Consider the following 12,038-nt stretch of genomic DNA (forward strand, 5'->3'; position numbering starts at 1 on the left):
ACCACTCTGGATCTCTTTATCGCTAATTGCCGACGGGACATCAACCGTCTCGACTTCACCACACCTTGTCCCCATTCCAACCTCACTCCTTCCGAACGCTGTGCTCTCCACTCCCTCCACACTAATCCTAACTTATTATTAAACCCGCCGATAAGGGGGGTGCTGTTGTAGTCTGGCGTACTGACCTCTACCTTGCCGAGGCACAACGACAACTCGCGGATACCTCCTCTTATTTACCCCTCGATCGTGACCCCACTGAGGAGCACTAGGCCATTGTCTCCCACACCATCACCAACTTTATCCGCTCAGGGGATCTCCCATCCACTGCTACCAACCTTATAGTTCCCACACCCCGCACTTCCCGTTTCTACCTCCTACCCAAGATCCACAAACCTGCCTGTCCTGGCCGACCTATTGTCTCAGCTTGCTCCTGCCCCACCAAACTCATTTCTGCATACCTCGACACTGTTTTATCACCCCTTGTTCAATCCCTTCCGACCTATGTTCGTGACACTTCTCACGCTCTTAAACTTTTCGATGATTTTAAGTTCCCTGGCCCTCACCGCTTTATTTTCACCATGGATGTCCAGTCCTTATATACTTCCAACCCCCATCAGGAAGGTCTCAAAGCTCTACGCTTCTTTTTGGATTCCAGACCTAATCAGTTCCCCTCTACCACCACTCTGCTCCATCTAGCGGAATTAATTCTTACTCTTAATAATTTCTCCTTTGGCTCCTCCCACTTCCTCCAAACTGAAGGTGTAACTATGGGCACCCGTATGGGTCCTAGCTATGCCTGCCTTTTTGTTGGCTTTGTGGAACAATCTATGTTCCGTGCCTATTCTGGTATCTGTCCCCCACTTTTCCTTCACTACATCAACGACTGCATTGGCGCTGCTTCCTGCACGCATGCAGAACTCGTTGACTTTATTAACTTTGCCTCCAACTTTCACCCTGCCCTCAAGTTTACCTGGTCCATTTCTGACACCTCCCTCCCCTTTCTAGATCCTCTGTCTCTGTCTCTGGAGATAGCTTATCCACTGATGTCTACTATAAGCCTACTGACTCTCACAGCTATCTGGACTATTCCTCTTCTCACCCTGTCTCTTGCAAAAACGCCATCCCCTTCTCGCAATTCCTCCGTCTCCGCTGCATCTGCTCTCAGGATGAGGCTTTTCATTCTGGGACGAGGGAGATGTCTTCATTTTTTAAAGAAAAGGGCTTCCCTTCCTCCACTATCAACTCTGCTCTTAAACGCATCTCCCCCATTTCACGTACATCTGCTCTCACTCCATCCTCCCGCCACCCCACTAGGAATAGGGTTCCCCTGGTCCTCACCTACCACCGCACCAGCCTCCGGGTCCAACATATTATTCTCCGTAACTTCCGCCACCTCCAACGGGATCCCACCACTAAGCACATCTTTCCCTCCCCCCACTCTCTCTGCGTTCCGCAGGGATCGCTCCCTACACAACTCCCTTGTCCATTCGTCCCCCCCATCCCTCCCCACTGATCTCCCTCCTGGCACTTATCCGTGTAAGCGGAACAAGTGCTACACATGCCCTTACACTTCCTCCCTTACCACCATTCAGGGCTCCAAACAGCCCTTCCAGGTGAGGCAACACTTCACCTGTGAGTCGACTGCGGTGATATACTGCGTCCGGTGCTCCCGATGTGGTCTTTTATATATTGGCGAGACCCGACGCAGACTGGGAGACCGCTTTGCTGAACATCTACGCTCTGTCCGCCAGAGAAAGTAGGATCTTCCAGTGGCCACACATTTTAATTCCACATCCCATTCCGACATGTCTATCCACGGCTTCCTCTACTGTAAAGATGAAGCCACACTCAGGTTGGAGGAACAACACCTTATATTCCGTCTGGGTAGCCTCCAACCTGATGGCATGTACATCGACTTCTCTAACTTCCGCTAGGCCCCACCTCCCCCTCGTACCCCATCTGTTACTTATTTTTATGCACACATTCTTTCTCTCACTCTCCTTTTTCTCTCTCCCTCTGTCCCTCTGAATATACCTCTTGCCCATCCTCTGGGTCCCCCCCCCACCTTGTCTTTCTTCCCGGACCTCCTGTCCCATGATCCTCTTGTATCCCCTTTTGCCAATCACCTGTCCAGCTCTTGGCTCCATCCCTCCCCCTCCTGTCTTCTCCTATCATTTTGGATCTCCCCCTCCAACTTTCAAATCCCTTACTCACTCTTCCTTCAGTTAGTCCTGACGAAGGGTCTCGGCCTGAAACGTCGACTGCACCTCTTCCTAGAGATGCTGCCTGGCCTGCTGCGTTCACCAGCAACTTTGATGTGTGTTGCTTGAATTTCCAGCATCTGCAGAATTCCTGTTGTTTACATTCCATGACCCCTCTCTCTTTCACTTTCACAAGGGACAGCGAGGTGTCACTCTTTCCACGGTGAGAGGGAGACCAACAGATCGCTATTTCGATGTTACTATCTAGAGTGGTGCTTATTCACACTTACCCAACCTGAAAACCAGCAGACTCTTCCCCCCACCACCGAGAGAGAGAGTGCATCCACTCTCCCTCCAACAGCCACATCCGCTGACCCGCCTGATGTTCTGATCACCACAACGTTCCAATTAATGACACCAGCCAGGATTCGAGCTGTCCACAGGGGCCATGCATCAGTATCAAGGTAATATTGATGCATGAACAGCTGAAAATGTAAATATATCCCTATATTCTGCTGCGACTGCCCCATTTTCATCTTCCTCAAAGATCAAAGTACCTTCATTATTAAAGTACGTATACTATGTGTGATTTGTCTCCTCACAGGCAGCCACAAGGATGTCCCATATAGGAAAATATCTACACAGGTGACTGAGACGGGGACCTATTCAAAGTTCAAGTTCAAAGTACATTTATTATCAAAATACGTATACTTTATACAATCCTGAGATTTGTCTCCTTACAGGCAGCCACAAAACAAAGAAACTCAATAAAAGAAACTCATTAAAAGAAGACCGTCAAGCCCCCAATATGGAAAAAAAGAACAAATCATACAAACGATAAAAAGTAAGCGAAAAACATTGAAAATTAAAGTTCACAAAAGTAAGTCCACAGCCACAAAGCTAGTCACCACTGCAGTCGGTCCAGGAGCCTGTAAGGTCACAGCCTCAGTTCAGCACAGCGATAAGTAAACATCATCGAGCAGAGAGCTGAACACCAGCTCACCCCTCGCTTCTAGTCTCAACACCCTGACCTTCTCAATCTGGCTCAGTGCTTGTATCAGTCAATAAGTGTGCTTATTCCTCACACTTGGGCTCAGGCCACACGCCCTGATTGTGCCCGTACACACCACAACACAACTGTTCTGCACCTTCAAGACTTCAATTCACACCGTACTGGTAGATCAAAAGCTCAACTCCAAAACACAAGTTATGGGCTATTGAACACAATGATTGTATCTGAGAAAAAGTGTGACTAATAGAATAGGTAGTAGTTTAATTTGCTGCCAGCAAGTTGTCACTGTCTTTGAGGATCTGACCTGGTCCCAACATATCGATGTAGTTATAAAGGCGGCAGGACAGCGGCTACACTTTATTAGGAGTTTGAAGTGATTTGGCATGTCCACAAATACTCAAGAACTTCTATAGTTGTGCTGTGGAAAGTATTCTGACAGGCTGCATCACTGTCTGGTATGGAGGGGCTACTGCACAGGACTGAAAGAAACTGCAGAAGGTTGTAAATCTAGTCAGCTCCATCTTGGGTACTAGCCTACAAAGTACCCAGGACACCTTTAGGGAGCGGTGTCTCAGAAAGGCAGCGTCCATTATTAGGGACCTCTGGCATCCAGAAAATGCCCTTTTCTCACTGTTACCATCAGGTGGGAGATACAGAAGCCTGAAGACACACACTCAGCGATTCAGGAACAGCTTCTTCCCCTCTGTCACCCGACTCCTAAATGGACACCACCTCACTTTTTAAAAAATATACTGTATTTCTGTTTTTGCACCTTTGTTTTAATCTATTCAATATAAGTAATTGATTTACTTGTTTATTATCATTTTATTATATTTTTTCTCTCTCTCTGTTAGATCATGTATTGCATTGAACCGCTGCTGCTAAAGTTAACAAATTTCATATCACATGCCGGTGATAATAAACCTGATTCTGATTCTGAAATCAGATTTGATCAGATCTTATTGCTATTAGATGAAAAACAAAGCTATAACAGGTCCCACAATAAGCAAAATTAGTAATATCATTCTATCATTTAATACCATAGAACAGTAAAAGCAACAAGCTAGTAATGGTAAACACGAGAGATTCTGCTGATCCTGGGAATTCAGAGCAACACACACAAAATGCTAGAGGAACTCAGCAGGTCAGGCAGCATCTATGGAAATGAATAAACAATCAATGTTTTAGGCTGAGACCCTTCTTCAGGTCTGAAATGCAAGGTAAAGAATGCCAGAATAAAAAAAAGAGGATGAATGGGAGGAGGGGAAGGAGGAAGGCTGGAAGGTGAGAGGTAAAGCCAGGTGGGTGAGAAAGGTCAAGAGCTGGGGAGTACAAAATCTGACAGGAGAGGAGAGTGGACCATAGGAGAAAGGGAAGGGGGAGTGGGCCCAGGGGCAGGTGAGGAGAGGGAAGAGGACAAAGTGGGGAATAGATGAACAGGAGATGGGGAGGAGAAAATAAACAGAAGGAGAAATCAATATTCATACCATCAGGTTGGAGGCCACCAAGATGGAATTTAAGGTGTTGCTCCTCCACCCTGAGGATAGCCTCAGAGGAGGCCATGAAACAACATGCTGAAACTGGAATGGGAATTAAAATGTTTGGCCATCAGAAGCTCCACTTTTGGCAGGTGGAGCAGAGGTGCTCAACGAAACGGTTCCCCAATTTACGAATTCCCCAAGGCAGGTGAGGTCGCATTGGGAGCACCAGACACAACAGGTAACTCCAGTGGATTCACCGATGAAGAGTTGCCTCAGATGGAGGGCTACGTGGGGCCCTGATTGGAGGCGTGGGAGGGGGTTGAATGGGTGGGTGTAGCACTTCGTCTGCTTGCAGGGACTAGCGCCGGGAGAAAGATTAGTGGGGACTGTACTAATGGTATCTTTAAATACACCAGAAACTACAGTGAACCAAGAATGTTTTTGCAAGAGAAATCTAATGATACAGAGGATGCTTATACAGTAAATTGTACAATCATAACAAATTAGAGAAGCTAATTCATGATTGAAGACATTCATTTCACTAAAGGCAGCAGCTGGAGTAAAGTTCAAAGTAAATTTATTTTCAAAGTACGTATATGTCACCATATACAACACAGAGATGAACTTTCTTGTGGGCATACTCAATAACACTATGGGGTAATAACCATAACAGAAGCAGTGAAAGTCTGCACCAACTAGTTCAAGCAGTTCACAAAAGACAACAAAGTCTGCAAATACAAAATGAAAGTAGTAGTAACAAATAAGCAACAAATATTGAAAGCATGGGATGAAGAGTCCTTGAAACGGAGTCCATTGGTCGTGGGAACAGTCCAGTGATGGGGCAAATGAAGTTACTCCCTTTGGTTCAAGAGCCTGTTGATTGAGGGGTAATGACTGCTCCTGAACCTGGTGCTGAGAGTCCTGAGGCTCCTGTACCTTCTTCTTGATGGCAGCAGCGAGAAGAGAGCGTGGGTGGTGGGGTCCTTGATGGTAGATGTTGCTTTCCTGCTCAATGGTGAGAAGGGCTTTACCCATGTTGGACTGGGCCGCATCCACTACATTTTGTAGGATTTTCTGTTCAAGGGAATGTAACACTTTCTACTGTACTACCCATTTAAAATCTGTTTCAGTGAGTGCTCTTTCAGCAGCTGCAAGGTGCAACTTTCGGAGTGTGAGCCTCCACTTCATCCTCGAAGGGCAATGATCTGGACAGGATGTCCATGGATGGCGGGCTGTCCCAGGTCGATGGGTCATGGGGTAGTGTGTTTGTGCAAGCAGGAGGCACAAGGATTAGTTAGTCAGCAAGTCCAGAGTTTGAGTGTGGAGATCAGGGTCCTGTCATCGGCTAGTCCAGGGGTCGATACCAAAGCTCGAAGCCCGATTTGGTAATCTGGGAGCTGAAGCGGGATGCAGAATCCTGGAGACTGGAGTCATGTTGTGGAGCTGGAGGACGGTCTCTGTGCGTCTGGGTGGGTAGGAAGGAGGGAAGGGCTCTGTTTTGCTATTGTTGTTTCATTGCTTGGTATGTCTGTTTTGTTGTGTTCTGTGTTGTTCTGCTGAGCATTGTGGGTACACTAGGTTGGTGCCAGAACGTGTGTGTTGGTTGTTAGCACAGACAACGCATTTTGCTGTGTGTTTCAATGTACATGTGACAAATAAATATGAATCTGAATCAGATTATCCAGATTTAGTTGGTCTTCACTTGATTCAGGTTTACCAAAGAAAAATACCTACAAGCACAGGTTGGCATTAATTTATCCGGAATGCAATCAGTCAAGCAAGAGATGCACTGTAGTGAACAGGAATATTACATTTATAAATCATGGCATTGCCCTTCTGATATAGGAATTAAGTATGTCGTTAAAGAAAATGGGGAAATCATTTCAGTTTAATTCATTCATTTCCATGTTGGTGACTAAATCTCAATTTGCCCCCCACACACTCACAATACACACACACACACACACACACACACACACACACAGAGTCACTAATTAAAAATACTTTGACTTTTAGACTGCAAATCGCCAAAAGTAAAAAGATGATAGAATTGAAATAATCTCAGAATACTCTGTAATTCCCACCTCATCAAGACAGCGTTCATATTGTTCTCGTTGATGTTCATTTTCTAGTGCCAATGCTGAGTTTTCTGCCTGAAATGAAAACAAAAAGAGTATCTTTACAAGGGGAGATATTTTTCTCAAAGTACTAATCTGAAAACACATCGGCATAGTTAAACTGCACGTACTATAAATGCAAAATATCCCAAACTCAATACAGGGAACCACATTATGTGCATGTTTAGCTAACAAACATTTGCCACCATACGATGCAAAATTTTACAGTTATTTCCCTCTAGGCTTTTGTCCAGCAGTTGAAGAATGAACATGACTTAATTGTGACTCAATCTAAGAATCTTGCCTCTCATGATACAGTCAAGACTCACATCTGATCACCTGAATGTAGCTGAATATGTTTTGTACTGGCACCTGATGTCAGAATGGCTCATTATTGATTATTGGCAACAGTCATTTTGATTGCCAGTGCAGGAAACAACTTATGTCTCTTCTGCATATATAAAGTGGTGCTCCTGCTATTTATGCCCATGTTATTCACCAATGTGGATGAGCCTCAATGAACAATAAAGAGAAACATGCTTAATTAGCAAACATTATGGCTTGCTATTTTACCAACAAATGCAGAAAAGATTAAAATATGCATGGATATGATTTGAATATAAGTAGTGAGACCATATATACAATGACATGATTTATTAAGAACTATTCATCAACCTAGTGATACAATGGAATTACCCAGATTTAAATTCTCAACTGGCTTTACATAGCTTGTAGCTAACACACTGGACAATCCTGTACTCTCACACCTCCATTAAATCCCTATTTATAATCATGAATAAATCTTTAATCTCTTTCAGAAAGTTTGTACAGTAACAACACATACTCAAATTTGGTTTATCACAGAGCTGCAGCATAAAGAGGATGTTAATGACAAAAACCTTCACTTTGCAATGAAAGACGAATAGTAGTCAAAATTGTCAAAGGTGACAGATTAACACGAAATTACTTTGAAAATCATCCATGCACCTAATACAAAAATCCACAGCTTTAGTCAATGGAATTACAAAGGATTGAGTTAAAATTTACTTCTTTTGAAATTTAGAATACTTGTGTTAAGTGCATCTTGATTGAACAGGTCAGGTGAAAATAGATCAAATCATAGACCAAACACTCATTATCAAACAATATGTTAAGTCCTTCAAAATTCTCCATTGAAGATCAGCTGCAAGAAATTTCCATATTGAATTCCAACATGTGGCTCAGATCTTTCAAAAAAATCTGCCGTTCAAGATAAAGCAGAAGCTTGCACTCAAACTGAAAATACTTGTATCAGTTATTATCAAAAAAGAAAAGCAGAATTCAAATTGCAGTGTCTTCAATATTCCAATGAATAAAACTTTAAATGAAATTAGGAACTTACATGTTGTAACCCTGAACAAAAGAAAAGGCAGAAATAAAGAGCTTTAGAATTGTAAGTAAATATAGAGACACTTAACTGTCAGAATTGATAAATATTTCAAGTATTTGAATCGAAATGGCAATATCTGAAAAGTACCGTAACATTTCCATCCATTACCACCTACAACACTGCTACTGCCTAATCTCATCTGTTGCCGAAACCATTCTAATAAAGTTTGTTATTTCTACATTTGACCATGTCACAATGTTTTGGTCATGTCACCATTGTTCTATAGTACTGAGTAAAAGTCTTATGCACCACAGCTATATATATGTGCCTATGACTTTTACACAGCATTGTAATCTCCTTAAGTATCATCATCATCATCACTTGCTGTGTCATATAACGTGAGCAATCATGGTCTATCTGGAAGTAAAAGGCTATTAAATATTTTGCTGTCCAAGAACTGAGACACTGAGTTGCATTAACGCCCCCCCCCCATGATTGCTGGCCTTCACTGGCTCACTTTAAATGTTGGTTAGTGGGTGGAGGTATCCCCACTCTGACACTATAACATGACATACCCATACTCCTCAATGCTTTCCTGCTGTCCTTTCCAGAATTCCACTGTCCTAACTGCAGGAACTGCAGCTTCTGTTGGTGGTGATTTAGGGTTTTTATTTCCTCTCTTTTCACTAGAAAGGAGCACTTTAAAAGCTGTCTCTTTGATCACATTTCTGGTTACCCACCTTAACACTGACTTATGTAACTCAGCATCATTTCTCATTTGATAATGCTCCTATGAAGAATGTTGCAATGTTTTTCTTCATTAAAGGCACAATATAAATTGAACGAATAGTTTTTGTTGTTCCCTCACATGATTCTGTGGTGTGCCTCTTTATAGCTCTCAGTAGCACTTTTACTTTGAGTATGATGAAAACTTGTTTAATCTATGGTGAAACCTCATTCCAAGCAGCCAAGTTAGAGAACAAAAGCTTAAACCTCCAGCAACACACATCAAAATTGCTGGTGAACGCAGCAGGCCAGGCAGCATCTCTAGAAAGAGGTACAGTCGACATTTCAGGCCGAGACCCTTCGTCAGGACTAACTGAAGGAAGTGTTAGTAAGAGATTTGAAAGTGGGAGGGGGAGATCCAAAATGATAGGAGAAGACAGGAGGGGGAGGGATGGAGCCAAGATCCATCCCACTTCCTCCAAACTAAAGGTGTAGCTATGGGCACCCGTATGGGTCCTAGTTATGCCTGTCTTTTTGTTGGCTTTGTGGAACAATCTATGTTCCAAACCTATACTGGTATCTGTCCCCCACTTTTCCTTCGCTACATCGACGACTGCATTGGCGCTGCTTCCTGCACACATGCTGAGCTCGTTGATTTTATTAACTTTGTCTCCAACTTTCACCCTGCCCTCAAGTTTACCTGGTCCATTTCCGACACCACCCTCCCCTTTCTAGATCCTTCTGTCTCTGTCCCTGGAGACAGCTTATCCACTGATGTCTACTATAAGCCTACTGACTCTCACAGCTATCTGGACTATTCCTCGTCTCACCCTGTCTCTTGCAAAAATGCCATCCCCTTCTCGCAATTCCTCCATCTCTGCCACATCTGCTCTCAGGATGAGGCGTTTCACTCCAGGATGAGGGAGATGTCGTCTTTTTTTAAAGAAAGGGGCTTCCCTTCCTCCACTATCAACTCTGCTCTCAAACGCATCTCCCCCATTTCACACACATCTGCTCTCACTCCATCCTCCCGCCACCCCACTAGGAATAGGGTTCCCCTTGTCCTCACCTACCACCCCACCAGCCTCCGGGTCCAACATATTATTCTCTGTAACTTCCGCCACCTCCAACGGGATTCCACCACTAAGCACATCTTTCCCTCCCCCGCCCCCTCTGCTTTCCACAGGGATCGCTCCCTACGTGACTCCCTTGTCCATTCGTCCCCCCCATCCCTCCCCACTGATCTCCCTCCTGGCACTTATCCTTGTAAGCGGAACAAGTGCTACACACGCCCTTACACTTCCTCCCTTACCACCATTCAGAGCCCCAGACAGTCCTTCCAGGTGAGGCGACACTTCACCTGTGAGTCGACTGGGGTGATATACTGCGTCCGGTGCTCCCGATGTGGCCCTCTATATATTGGCGAGACCTGACGCAGACTGGGAGACTGCTTTGCTGAACCCCTACGCTCTGTCCGCCAGAGAAAGCAGGATCTCCCAGTGGCCACACATTTTAATTCCACATCCCATTCCCATTCTGACATGTCTATCCACGGCCTCCTCTACTGTAAAGATGAAGCCACACTCAGGTTGGAGGAACAACACCTTATATTCCGTCTGGGTAGCCTCCAACCTGACGGCATGAACATCGATTTCTCTAACTTCCTCTAATGCCCCACCTCCCCTTCGTACCCCATCTGTTATTTATTTTTATACACACATTCTTTCTCTCACTCTCCTTTTTCTCCCTCTGTCCCTCTGACTATATCCCTTGCCCATCCTCTGGGAATCCCCCCCCCCTTGTCTTTCTCCCCGGACCTCCTGTCCCATGATCCTCTCATATCCCCTTTGCCAATCACCTGTCCAGCTCTTGGCTCCATCCCTCCCCCTCCTGTCTTCTCCTATCATTTTGGATCTCCCCCTCCCCCTCTCAAATCTCTTACTAACTCTTCCTTCAGTTAGTCCTGACGAAGGGTCTCGGCCTGAAACGTCGACTGTACCTCTTCCTAGAGATGCTGCCTGGCCTGCTGCGTTCACCAGCAACTTTGATGTGTGTTGCTTGAATTTCCAGCATCTGCAGAATTCCTGTTGTTTGCGTTTTTAAAAAGCTTAAACCTGCCAGATTTGCTCAGTTGCTTTAAATCAATGTAACTCCTTTACGTTAGTAGGTCTGGTACCTTTTGCTCTGCACTAGACATAAATTCACCACATTCAGGATAAAGAAATACACAACGCTTTTGAAAAAAACAAGTTGGTTCATACAAAGCTGAACGGGGAATATTCTGTTCATGATCAAATTTATTCTGATATGCGAATCAAAAACTTGTTTCTTGCTATCTGGATTTCAAAATTAAAATTATGACGTTTTTACATTAGATTAGATTATGAGGTCACGCAGTCCTCTTTTATTGTCATTTAGTAATGCATGTATTAAGAAATGATACAATATTCCTCCGATGTGATATCACAGAAACACAGGACAGACCAAGACTGAAAAACTGACAAAAACCACATAATTATTACATATAGTTACAACAGTGCAAGCAATACCATAACTTGATGAAGAACATGCCATGGGCATGGTAAAAAAAGTTCAAAGTCTCTCGAAAGTCCCACATCTCATGCAGACAGGAGAAGGAAGAAAACTCTCCCTGCCATGCCTGACCACAGTCCAACTCTGAGTGAATTTTATGAATGGACCCTACATTTCTCCATCTTCTATTGGTCTACATGTATTAAAGCATAAGACCATAAGATATAGTAGCAGGATTAGGCGATTTGGCCCATCAAGTCTGCTCCACCATTTCATCATGGTTGATCCAATTTTCCTCAGAGCCCCAATCTCCTGCCTTCTCCCTGTATCACTTCATGGCCTGTCAAGCAAGAATCTATCTACCACTGCCTTAAATATACATAAAAATTCAGTCTCCATAGCTGCCCGTGGCAAAGGATTCCACAGATTCACCACCCTCTTTTCCGATTAATTCTGGCCAACTCCTCTCTCATGTCTCTGTAATTCCCTTTCCTCCACTGTAATACTGATACATCTGACTTCAGCTTCTCCTTCTCAAATTTCAGGGTGAATTCAATCATATTATGATCACTTGCCCCTAAAGGTTTTTTTTAACCTTAA

The 12,038-nt window shown here is 44.1% G+C and overlaps 1 protein-coding gene across 5 annotated transcripts in view; it reads right to left on the reverse strand.

Moving 5' to 3' along the window:
• The window catches only part of nckap5l (NCK-associated protein 5-like), a 607,033-nt gene that overhangs the window by 268,791 nt on the left and 326,204 nt on the right, over nt 1-12,038 (reverse strand). For all 5 annotated transcript variants that reach the window (XM_072262144.1, XM_072262143.1, XM_072262141.1 and 2 more), the window contains one exon: nt 6,779-6,847. In XM_072262144.1, the coding sequence (XP_072118245.1) occupies nt 6,779-6,847 (69 nt within the window). The remainder of the gene's footprint in view (nt 1-6,778; nt 6,848-12,038) is intronic.

Source organism: Mobula birostris, chromosome 6, assembly GCF_030028105.1.
Source record: "Mobula birostris isolate sMobBir1 chromosome 6, sMobBir1.hap1, whole genome shotgun sequence".
NCBI lineage: Eukaryota > Metazoa > Chordata > Chondrichthyes > Myliobatiformes > Myliobatidae > Mobula > Mobula birostris.